The sequence below is a fragment of the Thalassophryne amazonica genome, chromosome 9, assembly GCF_902500255.1.
Source record: "Thalassophryne amazonica chromosome 9, fThaAma1.1, whole genome shotgun sequence".
In the NCBI taxonomy this organism is placed as follows: domain Eukaryota; kingdom Metazoa; phylum Chordata; class Actinopteri; order Batrachoidiformes; family Batrachoididae; genus Thalassophryne; species Thalassophryne amazonica.
The window spans coordinates 67,055,134-67,072,377 of NC_047111.1; the positions used below are offsets into that span (position 1 = coordinate 67,055,134).

The 17,244-nt window shown below is 41.2% G+C and overlaps 1 protein-coding gene across 2 annotated transcripts in view; it reads right to left on the reverse strand.

Annotated features, from left to right (window-relative positions):
- Positions 1-17,244, reverse strand: part of LOC117517304 (short transient receptor potential channel 4-like) — a 147,170-nt gene that overhangs the window by 103,725 nt on the left and 26,201 nt on the right. For both annotated transcript variants that reach the window (XM_034178285.1, XM_034178284.1), the window contains 2 exons: positions 16,747-16,976; positions 13,689-13,907 (listed from right to left, as the gene is read on the reverse strand). In XM_034178285.1, coding sequence (XP_034034176.1) covers positions 13,689-13,907; positions 16,747-16,905 — 378 coding nt within the window. In that variant the 5' untranslated portion in view covers positions 16,906-16,976. The remainder of the gene's footprint in view (positions 1-13,688; positions 13,908-16,746; positions 16,977-17,244) is intronic.

The window sequence follows — 17,244 nt, forward strand, 5'->3', positions numbered from 1 at the left end:
GGCCGGACTGCAACTCCACCTCCCGCCGAGAAATCAGCTACCATTCAGGTAACTTCTCTGCTGAATCGGAAGACCTTGTGTAATAGTCTCTCATTTGCAGCCGTTTTCCTGTGGTGTTGCCTTATCTGCGGTATTGGCGTTTGGTGTGGACTGCGACGGCTTCGCCTCACACCCCTAACCAGATAAGTGGTTAAACAGGAGCTGCACGAGTGTGTGATTGGAGGTGGAGGTGCTCCCTCCTAACTAAACACAGACTGTGGGATTACTGAGTGTGCGAACTCGCACTCATCAATACTGTTTCTGTTCTCTGCCAGCAGTACCGGGTCTGATGGCCACCTGGGGCGCAGGGCTTGGCGGCTCCGGTGTTCTTCAGATCCGTTGGTGGTGGAAGCTGTGTGGGATCCGGCTCTTCTCTCGCCAGACGTCTTCTATATTCGAGCCTGCCCACACGTCACCTTGTGTATAATTGACGTTCCACCATATTGTTATTGTCTGTACTTCGTTGTGCAATTCACAACATTAAATTGCTACTTTTTGGCTTATCCATTGTCCGTTCATTACCGCCCCCTGTTGTGGGTCCATGTCACGACACTTTCACAACAATTAACACAAGCAACAATGGCATTAGTGGTTTCCAGGACGCCACGAGTAGCAAAAAGGCTTCATAAATAGTATCCAAATTAGAGGTGGGCGATACTGGGAATTTTGGTATTGATCCCATACCAAGTAAATACAGGCCCAGTATCACCAATATAGATACCGATACTGTTTCATATTTAAGCTTCATAGATCCAAAGGATCCAAAAGACCTAGGATAGAATTTCGCCAAATATTGTACGTGACAACAAAATACTTTATTATCACAATCAACATTTTTGTTTAAAAACACATCACTCAACACAACTTAAAACAAAATCTCCTGAGGTAGAGGACTGACAAACCACAATACAACAAAATTAACACACCACAACAAATACTGTAAACAGTTTCAAACTTATTCTGTTTTTCAAGTCGACAATACAATAAAATAATACAAAAAAAGGGGATTTCTTCCCTTCAGTGCATTTCTGGCTTTAAACAAAATAAAAACATTAAGTGAAAATGAAATAAAGTATAAAGAAAGAAAGAGCACTGCTCTTACAGACAGAGAGTAGACTTTGATGAATCTGTGTGTGCAGCAGTCAGTGCGTGTGGGAGAGAAAAAAGCTTGAGTAACAATCTTTTTACATGAGGATCGTTCAATATCAATACCAGAGTTGGTATCGATATTATCCATATTAAGATCGATCCGCCCACCTCTAATCCAAATAAGAAGCCTGTTTTATGTGAGCATGCCTGAACAAATCCCACACATATTCTATTGTGCCAGTATTCCAATTTAAACTAACCTCCTGGACTTTGGAGATCAAAAAAGTAGTATGAGTGAGTAAATGGGTTTGTGCATCCCAGTCAACTTGTGAAGACAATAACTAAAAAAAAAAAAAAAAATGCAATCATTTTTTAATTCACCACTATGAAAATGGTCTGAGTAATTTGTGATGAACTGTGACACACCAGATTAATTTCTAAAGCAACTTTGTTTGGATATTTATCATCCAATAGACTTTTTTTTTTTTTTGCTTTGGCCTTTGCATTAGCGTCAGTTAACAATCAAAGCTGAGCGAGCAACTGTGGGGAGATTCATGATGCCCTCTACTTGGGCAAATAAAATGTTATATACAACTGAACGAGAACAACTGAACCCCAGTAACAGTGGCCTTGGTAATCAAAATTGGTTTATGAGACAATTATTGTCATTTGCAAGTAAATCTTCATGCTCCCTGAATGCACGCTCATGTCACATTGCACCATTTGCAGGGTCCTTTAACAGCACTGACGCAGCCATTGTTAGTGCCATTTTATGCATCACTTTGTGCACGCTTTCCATATCCATCCATATAACTGCAAACACGTGGGTGTGTTAAATGTTCATTACTGTGTCACTGATGTGCACATCACTCTGATTACGTCTTGTTTTCACACTATTAACGATTTCCAGCATCACCTCCATGTGTCAGCACTGGAAAATGTGCGTACGCCAGCCAGGATTTTTGCATGACGCACCACACATTTCCATGGTCATTTCACTTTTGATACATCTGAACGTTGGCGTGGAGACAGCCGTACACCAGGTTTTTGTGCGTGAGCACGTTTTTACATGAGGCCTCCGGACTATATCTGCATCTGGATTCCATAACACAATGCAATAATTGCATACTGACGTAGACTGGGCCGACTAATCAAGATGTTGCAATCTGATATTTAATTCACAAGCTGAAACAAAATAGTGTCTTCCTGATCCTGGTATTACATCGGATGTCGTATGTTTCTACTGCAGAACCTGCATCTGCATCTTCCATTCTAAGTTCTTGACTTGCTATTTTTTAATGCCACATCAGCCTATATTCAGAGTTCATTTTGAACCCTTTGAATCACCTGTGTTTTGAACATTATTCAGAAGTCTGCATCAAAAGGAACACAACACTGACATCCATTTATGAATGTCATATTTAAAGGATATAGTCAGTGTAGGTTCTGTTCTGTATGTGCACAAACATGTAAGTTGTTTGTACATTAAAAAACTGCAAATCCTTATGGTAAATGGACTGCATTTGATATAATGCTTTCAAATCTGCATCAGATGCTCAAAGTGCTTTACAATAATACCTTTTAGGGGTGGGCGGATCGATCCTAATATCGATAATATCGATACCAACGCTGGTATTGATATTGAACGATCCTCTGTAAAAAGATCGATACTCAAGCTTTTTTTCTCTCACACGCACTGACTGCTGCACACGCAGATTCATCAGTCTACTCTCTGACTGTAAGAGCAGCACTGTGCTGTGTCACACAACACGAAGCCTTGTATTGTGGTTTGTCAGCCCTCTACCTCAGGAGATTTTGTTTTAAAGTTGTGTTGAGTGATTTTTTTTAAACAAAAATGTTGATTGTGATAATAAAGTATTTTGTTGTCAGGTACAATGTTTGGCGAAATTCTATCCTAGGTCTTTTGGATCCTTTGGATCTATGAAGCTTAAATATGAAAAAGTATCGGTATTGATATCGGCGATACTGGGCCTGTATTTACTTGGTATCGGATCAATACCAAAATTGCCCGTATCGCCCACTTCTACCTTACATTTACCCCGATGTCATTCTTATGTTAAAAGTTGCCAACATGGCCCAAAATAGGAGGTGCACTGGTCCTCATCTGTATCTATTACAAATCAAAATTAGAGAGCTCAATATGCAGGAGACTTTATGGAGTTACTGAAAGAGGTTTTGTGGACCCACTCACTCACTGAGTGACTCCATTATTCCAGTGCTTTCCCTGATAATCTTAGAGAACATTTTTTTCAGAGGAAACTATCACCAGAAAGGACACATTTTTGCCAGAGTCATTTCTGCTTGAACAGTAGTTGATGTAAAGTGATCTATTTTTCACAGCCTGTTAATGTGAAGCAAAAAAGCACAATTTACTGTGACATGAAGGTAAAGAGGTAAAGTGGCAGCTGATCGATATCGCAGCTGAGAATTTCAGGCCTCCTTTGATCCATTTTACAAGCAATCTTGATTGGTCTGTACGTGCTTAATTTTTATGTTTTGTTTCCGTTTTCTTCCCGTCACATTTCACTTTATTTTTCGTACAGCCAAACGTGCTGTAGTAGCTTCAACCACAACAGGAAAACAAATATTTCCCCTTCAGTTGATCAATGGATCAATTTGTCTGCATCTGATTTGCAACACAATGCTGCTGATGTGCACAACAGTGAGAAAGCATCTGTGTCTCTGAGACAACCTGTGCGACTCATATTGTGAGGAAAAAACATGATGGAGAACGGAGAGCAGTCAATGCAAATAGTGCATGGCTGTGGAATTAATTACAGTCTATTTGTTGGGACTGGCATCATTAAAACCCTGAAGAGACAGGTCTTGGGGGCTAAAAGAAGGAGATTTATTGAGGAACAGCAGTGACACATTCAAACAGAATCCTTACTATGTGCAAGTAGACATTAATGATGACGCTCCAACGTTGGAGAACAAGCAGGAAGAAACATGTTTTGTCTTGATGAATGCACTCATTAAGTCTCTTTCTATAATGCAGACAGCTGTTTGAAGTGTCAGCTTTTGTTGTTGCAAACAGTACTAGGTCATTGCTCTGCATCGTCCCCAAAAAAGCTCTTGGTTACTTCATGTTTATTAGAAGCATTAAATTGATGGCTCCTATCTTTTAGGCTGGCTTCAAATCATATGAGACATCCTTCTCTGGTTATGCAGGATGGCTGTTGGCTGCTGTGCATTTCATTCATCAAAACTTTGGCTTTGGCTGTTCATTTGCTTAAGTTTGAAATATTGTAAAGCCCCTTTCACACTGGGCCTGTGTAGCGTTGCATTGTGCTGCATATCAAGATGCATGAAGGGGGGAGCAACTTGGCTCTGTGACGCTGTCAGACTGCCTGGGACACAGATGGATTTAATACACTGGAAAAAGCCAGAATACATTATTTCCAGGAGTTAATGGACTTTATTTAACGTGCCACAATCGTGAGAGAACTTGAGGAGGTGAAGGTGGAGCTGTAGCCAGCGATCGCACACAATCTGCTCGTGAGGAGCCCACCTCTTCTTCTTCCGCGGTTTTGAAACTTCACTGCCAGTGAAGCTCAGTGGGATGAATAAAATTTAGCAATGCAGATATGTACTGATAAAAAAACACCTAAAAGGATTTTTCACCGGACGAGTGTAGGGTTGTGTACAACTGCGGCGGCATGGTGCCTCAGTGTTGAGAACCCCAGTGGGTGGAGAAGACCAAGAGGATGCCCGTGACACACCTGGCTGCCGCAGATAGAGGGTTACTTGAGAGAGGTGGGGATTGGACTGTCTGCCTGGGTGGTTGACACCTGGGAACTGTGGTGGTTCCATGGTATGGGGGATGAGGGAATGCACAACACCAGCTCATGCTCCCAAACCTGACTTGTTAAAACATTAGCAATCAAGTGTCAGAATGTTCTATTCACAACCTGGTCTCATGGCAAGTCGTGCTTCAGCAGCACAAAATATACATTAATCTATTGGTTCGTGATATTGTGATGAAAAGCGCCTCATTTTCATCACAGCAGCACAAATTCATTTTCACTCATTCCGTGATGGCTGCACAAAATTAAAAGTGAAGCGGGGGGGTGGTTATGGTTAGGGTGGGGGGGAAGGAGTATGTTTAGGTTATGGTTAAGGTTAGGGTTGGGGGTGGGACTAGGGTTAGGAATAGTGAGTTAAAAAAGCTTCGTCATGAAAATTTGATTCATTTTGTCACGGGAGCACAAAAAAAACCAAACAAACAAAAAAATGTGAGACTGGGCTGCTATTCATCTGTGACAATTAAACCATACCATAGACATTTTTGAAAAAAATTACTGAAAAATAAATACATCGTTATGAACCAGACACGTGTACTAGAGCAATAAATGTAATCAAACATGTTTTAATCCTTAAAATTGCATAATATTGTTATCGTGTATTTTTACAATTTTACAATTACAATATTGGTGGTGATAATAATAGATTATTAAAGGGAACTTTTACTATACCTGAATACAAACAAACTGAGAAGTTACAATCAGACCCATAAATAGTTGGGCAGTGAAACAGTATTTGTATTTTTACCTGTGTGTGCCATCGCTATGGATTTTAAATGAAATAATGAACTTGTAGTGTAGATTTTCAGCTGTAATTCAAGGGGCTGAACAAAACACTGCTGATATTGTTTATATATAGTTTTACAACCAGTTTTCTTTAGATGGATCAGAGGATGGATTACAGTACATGAAAGAGACAAGTGAGGGAAGCCACCTAGACACCCAGACACCTTTGAAGGAGCTATAGGCACCTGTGGATGTGAGTGGAGAAACTGCATTGTACAACTTTAGTCTTATGCAACACTAGTTATGGAGCTTTAGGGTACAATGGAAGACTGAAAGATTGCCCTTAACAGAAAACATGAAATTTCAGCTAGGTTTCCAGAAGGTCCCAGGTCTGTTTTCTTCCATTAAAATCTTTTTTCTGTACCACTCTGCTATGAAGCTGTTACTAATGGTGCAATAGCAAATACTTGAACTCTGCACAATTTTTCTCCACTCACAGATCCCTAAAAATCCATTAGAGCTGTCATAAGTATCTTGGTGGCTTCCTTCACTCAGCCCTTTCTGCACCATCACTCACATTTTCAAAACTGTCTATTCCAGACAGATTTTGTATGTTTTTGTTAAAGATTTTGTATATATGTTATCACTGTTAAACGTTTGTACATTTGTCTTCTTTCTCATGAGAACGGTGTTGTGCTGTTTTGCACTTCACCCTGAGAACGTACGTGTTATTCAACCTTGTTTTAGCTTTGTCTTCTTTCTCATGAGAACGGAGATGTGCTGTTTTGCACCTGTCTTAATGCAATCCTGAGAATTCAATTTTGTTTTAGCACTCTGGGGTCAATCTGAACTGGGAATGAAGGACTGGATGTACTTATTGTTATAACATAACTTTGTTTTCGTAGCCGCTAACGACTGGGAGTAAAAGAACTGAAGGTTGAATTTTGATTGATTGTGATGCTTAGTGTTCCGGGCGGATGCAAAACAGCTGATAACTGCAACAGACGAACGAGATGTGCTGACCTGAAGTGTTCTTCCTTACAGCTGCACTTGACGTATGCGTTTATGTTATGGGAAGAAACTTGTCTTGCGTCATTACCCCCACCCTTAGGACAAGTTTCTTGTTTATGTGATGAGGGCGTCTCTTAATAAAAAGAGCGGAAAAGCAGGCCAGACTTTAGTGTAGCCTTGGTGTACAGCCTGGCCGCACTCCGCGCGTAATATTTGACTTTCTGTCTCACTGGTGTTTCTTGACTCTGTTTGTCTTGTTAAAGGTTTAAAAATGTTTGGAGGAGAAAATACCCAACATTGACTGGGGGCTCGTCCGGGAGCTCAACAACACCGGAGGTGTCCAGCGGAGGTCGTCAAGTCCAGACGTAAATCCTTGGCCAAGGTCTGATCGATCGATTGATCGTGTCTGCAATTGTCGGCCACCGTTGGCATCGTCTGGTTGACGAGATTTTCCCGAAGAAGACAGACAGGAAGTCGAGTCAGTGAGTAGAATTTCTTTGTAAATAGTACTGAGTGAGTGGTGATCAGATCACATAAACAGTTAAATTCCGCAAGCGATGATACAGAATCGTCTGTTAATGCAAAACAGTTAAACTCTGTAAGGAGGGTGCGGACTCCTCTGTTTATATACGCGTACCGGTAGGGGATAAAAGTGATCACATAAAACAGTTAAACTCCGTAAGCGATGATACAGAATCGTCTGTTAATGCAAAGCAGTTAAACTCTGTAAGGAGGGCGGACTCCTCTACGGTTGCGAGGGACGCAAGTAGTTAAATTCCGGAAGGAGGATACGGACTCCTCTGTTTTAATACGTAAAGGAAATCCCGGGTAGAAATACGTGCACTGTAAAAAGTAGTTAAATTTGGCAGGGACGGCGGAGTCCCCTAATGCAGGACATTAGTTAAATTTCACAGGAGGGTGAGCTCCCCTGACATAAGAATGCGCGTACAATTATTAGGAGTGTTTCTATGTGTAAATAGTGTTTTGCGCAAGTGTAAATAACTGTGTGAAAACTGTGTGTGTGTAATACTTTGGACAACGTTAGTGACAACCGTGCGTGTGGAAGCAGAGGCAAGTGATTCCGCTTCCTACGGGGAGGTGAAAGGAATCAACCACACAGAAAGACATCTTTCGTGCATGTCCTTGCTATTATCACAACCACACCTTACGATAGAGCGATGTACAACATTGAATCCCTCCACATTGATACCTTTACCTGAGGATGGTGAGCCGCACAATTGTCTTGATGTAGCAACAGTTTGTACAAAAGCACGCCCAGACCTCCGGGACACACCCATCCCAAACAGTACAATCGTGTATGTGGATGGTTCTTCCACCAAAAATGCTTATGGACAAACACAATCTGGATATGCTGTCGTCACAAATTCAGAAGTATTAGATTCTGCTTCATTGCCATCGTCATTTTCAGCACAAGCAGCTGAATTAGTTGCTTTAACTGCAGCTTGCTATCTGTTTCAAGGTACGGCCGTATCAATTTATACAGACAGCCAGTACGCTTTCAGCACAGTGCATGTGTTTGCAAAACTGTGGGAGGAGCGTGGAATGGTGACATCATCTGGAAAGCCAGTGACTCATGCCACTCTCCTAACTGCCCTACTGCAAGCTGTGAAGTTGCCTCAACAAATTGCTATATGCAAATGTGCGGCTCACACTAAAGGCTCTGACAGTGTTTCAAAAGGAAATGATTTTGCTGACAGAGTAGCAAAAGAGGCAGCAGCAGCTTCTTCTATTTTTGTTATACAGGAAACAACTCCAGATTTGTATATAGGTCGTACACTGCTTGCTGACATGCAACAGCAGGCAACAGACAGAGAAAAACAAATGTGGATGGCTAAAGGCGCTACGTATGCAAATGACTTGTACGTATGACCACAAAAGAAACCCATATTGCCAAAAAATATGTTTAAATGGGCAGCTATTATGAGCCATGGCGTGACGCATGTCTCATCAGGGGGTATGATATCGCAATTGCAATCTATTTTTTGTCTTTATGGGTTCGATGCATATGCAAAACAGCATTGTAGAGCATGCATGATATGTGCAAAACACAACTCACAAGGCAATTTGAGACCCCAAAGAGGTAAATTTCCAACACCACAATATCCCTTTCAAGTGATTCATATGGATTATATACAGCTGAGTAAACATGAAGGGAAGGAATTTTGTTTAGTCATAATTGATGCCTTCTCAAAATGGGTAGAATTGTTCCCTACAAAACATGCAGATTCACTTACAGTGGCTAAAGCATTATGCAAAGACATCATCCCACGATTTGGAATACCAGAAACAGTCTATTCAGATAACGGAGCGCATTTTGTTAATGCAATAGTGCAATACGTAGGAGAAGCACTACAGGTTAATCTCAAAAATCATTGTGCTTATCATCCACAAAGCGCCGGATTAGTGGAAAGGATGAATGGAACAGTAAAAAACAGACTTAGAAAGACAATGGAGGAAACAGGCAGACCATGGACACATTGTGTAGATTTGGTAAAAATGTATATAAACATAACTAGTACCATGGGGTTGACACCGTATGAAACATTGTTTGGCAGAAAATATCGATTGCCATATTATGGACAAATTTGGGATGTACCTGAGGAAGCCAATTTGGCGGATTACATGAGAAAAATGTTAGAAGGACAACGAGGGAGAGTTCCAAACACTGATGATCCCATTTCTCCACAGGAGGACCCTAAAGTGGTACCTGGAGACTGGGTGTTGATAAGAAGCATCAAGAGAAAACACTGGCATTCACCTAAATGGGAAGGGCCCTATCAAGTACTACTCACAACACCCACAGCTTTGAAAATTGGGGAAAGAAGTACATGGATTCATTTAACTCACTGTAAGAAAGTCATTTCTGCAGACACAGACAAACAGTAAGAACAGTAGGACAAGACTAGTAATAGTGTGTGAGCTTGGTGTTAAGATCCAGGTTAGACACGAAAGCTAGCAGAAGACATTAAGAAGCCACTGTTCTGAACATAGGTGTGCTGTAGTGTGCAGAAATGGCGAAAGAAAAAGATAAAAAGAAAGGGGGTTTCTGGACCCCACGGACAGTCCTTGTTATGCTACTTTTCTTTTTTGAATTGGGATTATTATTAAAAGCCATGAGCACGGGACATGATAATAAGGATCACATCCGCAGATTGCAGAGACCAAAAAGAAGTAACAAAGACCCCAGTCCGCTAATCAATGCCACAGTACATAGCTGTGATGGGAATAATGCATACCGATTTGGTGTACAGGCCTGCATTCCTAGAAATACTTCTGTGATCATCTCTGTACCATATAGTGCTCTTATCCATGGAATGCCGGATGGTGACAGAGGGACTAATTACGGAAATAGTTTCTCATGGTATATGACCAACGATCAACAAGATAGGAGATGGGAAACGTTGGTAGCCGATGAATGGAGTAGATGGACACCAAGATGGGCACAAACCGAGTGGGCTAAGTACCAGAGTCAAAGTCTCAAAATGTATCAAACAGATGATAAGCTGTCTATAGTGGTGAATACCACAGAAAAAGGAACCATATTCCCACCTGATATAGAGGGAGACTGTTGGTTGTTCCTCCTTTGGGTATACAAACAAGGGAAAGATCCGTATTTCCATTTCTTCCTCTGTGAAACAGATAGAGTACAGCAACCAATATTGACCGACTTAAGTACGTCAAAGGGGGTGTCCATACAAGCGAAGGGGGTGTCCGTACAAGGCACAAAAGACATGAAGGCAGATGACTGGTTCCTAGTAACTACAGGAATTAGTGGACAAAATAACAATTGGCTTTTAATGGCAGAGCAAGCAGGACTAGCAGCAAAGAAGGACTGTGTTGTGTGTATGGGACCCAGACCTATATTACAGGTAATACCGGCAGCATTACCCAAAGACTGTCTACTGACTGCTATGACACAGACATACATTGCGGCAAACAACAAATGTTTTAAGTGGGACAAGATCTATCCAGTGACCAAATTGACTAAGATCAAACCTTTATTCTCAACCAAAGTTGGGCATGCTAACCATACATGTGTACACTTGACAGGGACAAGTAAGACTTTGGGTAGCTTAAACCACACCGCCTGGTGTAAGAATGTGGTCCATAGTACTCCCACATTCAAACCTGTCGGGAGGAGTGACGTATGGTGGTGGTGTGGGGATAACAGAATCTTTGACAGACTGCCACGGAATGTGTCAGGTTATTGTGCCTTAATATCATTATTGTTACCAGTTGAAGCCATACCCATGACCCCTGAAGACGTTACGACATATGCAGCCTCTCTTATTCCTGAAGATTGGCAGAAAGGCATAGCCAGACATAGAGTGAAAAGAGATTGGAAAGGAGTGGGAAATCCAACATATATTGACGCAATAGGAGTCCCCAGGGGAGTGCCTGACGAGTATAAACTGGTTAATCAAATAGCAGCTGGATTCGAATCTTCCATCTGTTGGTGGTGCTCAATTAATAAAAACGTGGACAGAATAAACTACATCCACTACAATGTACAGAAATTAGGAAATTGGACTGAGGAAGGATTTAAGGCTGTCCATTCACAGTTAGAAGCCACGTCCCTTATGGCCTTCCAGAATCGTATTGCTCTGGATATGTTGTTGGCAGAGAAAGGAGGTGTTTGTGCCATGTTCGGAGAACAATGCTGCACATTCATTCCCAACAACACGGCTGCAGACGGCAGTCTCACTCAAGCCATTGACGGGCTGAGGACGTTGAACAGGAAGATGAAAGAGCACAGTGGAGTAAACACCGAAGGCTGGGATTGGTGGCTGGAAGGGATGGGAAAATGGAGGTCTTTGATTTCTTCACTATTAGTGTCTATAGCAGTATTTGCTGCAATTCTAACATTGTGTGGATGTTGTTGTATTCCATGTCTCCGAGGCCTTGTAAATAGAATGATAACCACAGCAATAAGTCCAGGACCAGGAGGGGGTCCAGCATCATATCCACTTCTGGGGACAGATGACGACAAGGAGGACGATGGCTCTCCTGACCTGTACCCAGACCAATGGAAGTATGATGACCCAGACACCGATGATGGTGACAATGATGACATCACCTCTGGGGTGTAAGCCTATAGAGAAAACATACCATGATGAACCTCTTAGTGAAAATCTCAAAAAGAAGTGCTAAGCTGAGTGATGCCTACTGTATGTTTAACAGGCGATAAACAGGAGGGGAATGTTAAAGATTTTGTATATATGTTATCACTGTTAAACGTTTGTACATTTGTCTTCTTTCTCATGAGAACGGTGTTGTGCTGTTTTGCACTTCACCCTGAGAACGTACGTGTTATTCAACCTTGTTTTAGCTTTGTCTTCTTTCTCATGAGAACGGAGATGTGCTGTTTTGCACCTGTCTTAATGCAATCCTGAGAATTCAATTTTGTTTTAGCACTCTGGGGTCAATCTGAACTGGGAATGAAGGACTGGATGTACTTATTGTTATAACATAACTTTGTTTTCGTAGCCGCTAACGACTGGGAGTAAAAGAACTGAAGGTTGAATTTTGATTGATTGTGATGCTTAGTGTTCCGGGCGGATGCAAAACAGCTGATAACTGCAACAGACGAACGAGATGTGCTGACCTGAAGTGTTCTTCCTTACAGCTGCACTTGACGTATGCGTTTATGTTATGGGAAGAAACTTGTCTTGCGTCATTACCCCCACCCTTAGGACAAGTTTCTTGTTTATGTGATGAGGGCGTCTCTTAATAAAAAGAGCGGAAAAGCAGGCCACACTTTAGTGTAGCCTTGGTGTACAGCCTGGCCGCACTCCGCGCGTAATATTTGACTTTCTGTCTCACTGGTGTTTCTTGACTCTGTTTGTCTTGTTAAAGGTTTAAAAATGTTTGGAGGAGAAAATACCCAACAGTTTTAACAACTGATATGAACAACGTTGAATACACTTCATGAGTTGTTTATGTTTGAGTCCATCCCCTGACACATCTAAATGAAAAGTGGCTGCAAAAGTGATCCTTTACTTTTACTATGCCCTTGTTCTTATGGCTACTGAAAGTAGAGGGAATGTGTATATGAATTGATGTAAATGGTTAATGTGATATTTTTGTTAAAGTACTTGGATTGAAGATGAAACTGTGGCGGTTCTGGCTAGCGGCCCGTTTGGCCATGGTTTTTGGTTGTACACACACACACATATATATATATATATATATATACATACATACACATACTGTTGTATGTGATTCCTGTCGATATATTTGGGTTGTCATCTTTCTGTTGTCTGTGATTCCTGTCGTTTATAATTTATACTGAGCTTTTGTCTGGTTTCTGCACACCTGTTGACAATTCACCCTTTGTTATTTTTGCACTCCCCTGTTTGTCAGCACTCGCTGGTTCATTGGCATCGTTTATGTCATTGCCTTGCCTGCGCCTTGGTCTGATCTCATTTCGTACCAGCTCTCTGCCGTTACCTTGCCATGGTCCTGTTGAGTCCATATCCTGTTTTGATAGTACTCTGTGTTTGCACCTGTTTTTTTTTTTTGTTTTGTTTTTTGTCTTCACTGTATTTGTGGACATTTATGGGACATTGGTGACTTCTGTACTCTGAACTATTTAGTATCAATAAATCACCTTGGATGTAATTCATCCCTCGTTACCTCACTGTCTGCATACTGGGTTCCTCCTCCTACAATCACATCTTGACTGTATTATTTTAAATCCATTGTGGTGGGTACAGAAGCAAAAATGCAAAAAATTGTGTCACTGTCTATTTATGGATCTGACTGTAACTTCTGAGGCTGGTGCAGTGTTATTGTAATACATTAGAACAAGTTTACTGATCTGGCTGTATTTTTATGATTGCAGCTTTCATGTACACATAGTTACAAAGTGAATTGATAGCATTATTTCACTGCTTTTCTGCACGGCCATATCCTCATCATATTCTTCAGTACAGTGACCTAATTTAAAAACCAACAACAACCACAATTCCCTCATACCTGCATTCCACCGCTGGGCTTCTTGTGATTTAATAACAGCTCCACAGCTCCCACCACTTCCTTGCGGATTGCATGCAGCAGAGCGTCGCCAACATAGACATTAAAGCTCAGCAAGAGTTCAATGATCTCCAAGTTCTCATTCTCGATGGCGATCAGCAGCGCTGTGCGACCGAGGGGGTCGATGCAGTTGATGTTGATTTTGAAGTAGATTTCTGCCTCCTGTCAAAATAAGGTTGTAATTGATGTTAGTAATTTAAAGCAAAACCATTGACTAAGTTCAAGTTTCACCTTATTTATCCTTAAAAAGGAAATGTGTGTACAATTTTTGTGGGCGTCTGGTGGGGTTTTGTTTTACATGTCTTTTGGATAACTAAAGTGAAACTTGAACTTGACTAATAGTTCCTTACAATGTTTATTCTGTATTAATGTGGAGTGAAGCAAAAATAATAAGTTGTGTACTTTCTGGTCTATCAGACATTTTCATAAAGTCCTCCACATGTGTAGTGTTAAATCCAGCGTTGTGTAATTTGGAATGTTTTTAATTTACTCCAGTCCTTTATCGTGCAACACGCCATTTTATAGCAAGGCTGTAAAAATCAGAGGATGCAAATGGATTTTTAGTGCACAAGCTACAACTAATTGTGCAGCTCATCATTATACAGTGTATCCAGAAAGTATGCACAGTGCTTCACTTTATTCCAGATTTTGTTATGTTGCCATATTCCAAAATTAATGTTTTTTTCCCTCAAAATTCTGCACACAACATCCCCTAATGGCGATGTGAAAAAAGTTTTATTTTATTTTATTTATTTATTTTTGCAGATGTATTTAATAAAAATCACACATACGTAAGTATTCACCGCCTTTGCCATGAAGCTGCTAAATTGACTACAGGTGCATTCTGTTTCCACTGATCATCCTTGAGATGTTTCTACAGCTTAATTGGAGTCCAGCTGGGGTAAATTCAGTTGATTGGACATGATGTGGAAAGACACACACCTGTCTACATATAAGGTACCATAGTTGACAGTGCATGTCAGAGCACAAACCAAGCATGAAGTCAAAGGAATTTTCTGGAGACCTCTGAGACAGGATTGTCTTGAGACACAAATCTGGGGAAGGGAACAGAAACATTTCTGCTGCTTTGAAGGTCCTAATGAGCACGGTGGACTCCATCACCCATAAATGGAAGATGTTGGGATCCACCAGGATTCTTCCTAGAACTCTTCCTAGGACTCGGCCTAGAACTGTCCACCTGTCTAAACTGAGTGATCTCGGTAGAAGGGACTTAGCCAGGAGGTGACCAAGAACCCGATGGTCACTCTGTCAGCACTCCAGCATTCCTCTGTGGAGAGAAGGGAACCTACAAGAAGGACAACCATCTCTGTAGCAATCCATTAATCAGGCCTGTATGGTATAGTGGGCTGATGGAAGCCACTCCTTAGTAAAAGGCACATGGCAGCCCACCTTAGAGTTTGTCAAAAGGCACCTGAAGGACTCTCAGACCATAAGAAATAAAATTCTCTGGTCTGACAAGACAAAGATTGAACTCTTTGGTGTGAATGCCAGGTGTCATGTTTGGAGGAAACCAGGCACCATCCCTACAGTGAAGCATGGTGGTGGCATCATCATGCTGTGGGGATTTTTTTCAACAGCAGGAACTGGGAGACTAGTCAGGATTGAGGGAAAGATGAACGCAGAAATGTACAGAGGCATCCTGGATGAAAACCTGCTTGTGTGCTTGCTCTGGGGGTTGGTAAGGTTAGACATTACTTGTGTAAAGCGCCTTGAGGCAACTTTGTTGTGATTTGGCACTATATAAATGAAATAAATTTAAATAAATTGAAATTGAAAACTGCTCCAGAGTGCTCTTGACCTCAGACTTGGGTGACAGTTTAACTTTCAACAGGGCAATGTCTCTAAGCTCAAAGCCAAGATATCAAAGGAGTAGCTTCAAGACAACTCTGTGAATGTTCTTGAGTGGTCCAGCCAGAGCCCAGACCTGAATCTGATTGAACATCTCTGGAGGGATCTGAAAATCGCTGTGCACCGACGCTCCCCATCCAACCTGATGGAGCTTGAGAGGTGCTGTAAAGAGGGATGGACAAAACTGCCCAAAGATAGGTGCACCAAGCTTATGGCATCATATTCAAGAAGACTTGAGGCTGTAATTGCTGTCAAAGGTGCATCAACAAAGTATTGAGCAAAGGGTGTGAATACTTATGTAAACATGATTTCATAGTTGTTTTTTCAAATATATATATATATATATTTAAACTTTTCTCATGTTGTCCTTATGGGGTGTGTAAGTACAATTTTGAGACAAAAAATGAATTTACTGCATTTTGCAATAAGGCTGTAACATATCAAAATGTGGAATTGTCACAGAGGTGAATAGAACACTCAGACACTTGATTGCTAATGTTTTAACAAGTCAGGTTTGGGAGCATGAGTGACACTAAATATTCAAAAGTGCCAACAGCACTCTGACGACTGACACGATGTTCCTTTCTAAAGTGAAACAGATGGTTAATGTGGAACAAAGGCAACTACAGTCACTCTATTTTCATTGAGTTTAACATTTAAATAGGATAGAAAAGGAATAGATGGAGTAGATGTTTTTTCATGATCTGCTTGATGTGCTTTATGTTATCTTCATCTATATAGTTATTGCTGATCTGCATAGGCACACAAGAATTTTGATTAAAAAAAAATCTGAATTGAATTGTGCAAACATTCAGATTCCTAGAAATATCAATATATTTTCTTTATTCCAATAAAGAAACGTATCAATTAGCAATTTATACATCTCAGTATTAAACAATAACATTTCTTTTGCTTAAAAGTGTTTAAGTGGCCCACTACTAAAGGAGATAAAAGCCTAACTTGTGGCTCATGATATGTCTATGTACTAATCAAGTTGTCCAACTGTCCGTCCATCCATCCATCCATCCATCCATCCATCCATCCATCCATCCATCCATCCATCCATCCATCCATCCATCCATCCATCCATCCATCCATCCATCCATCCATCCATCCATCCATCCATACACACCTGCAGAGCCTGTTTGACACTAGCATAGTCCCCTTTCTCTACAGCTCCGAGGTAGGCCTTCTCCAAGGGCGACAGCTCTGACTCGGCCCGTACAATTCTGAGCGGGATGCGATCCCGGTATGACGAGCTGTCGGTCCGCCGGTAATACAGCTGTGACATGTCCTTGGGCTTTATCCTATCAGCACCCTGCTGTCAATTCTGCAGCTGCTGCCAGGATGCCAGGTTTGGCTCTAGAGGAGACAGGGACAAAAGTTGTTGTACTGCCTTCCAGATGGACGCAAATGTGAGAAAGGGAAGATAAAAAAGGTGAAAGGATTACAGTGAAGTGGAGAAAGGAGAAAATGAAATACTGGAATTGTTTTAACACAGTTCACACATCAGGGCTTAAATCTTTGACTGTACCATTTTGAGTCATTATGAACAAAATTATCTATTTTTACAGTTTTTGATAACTTCAGAAATTGAATAATTATGTAATTTAGGATGGACCCAAATCCT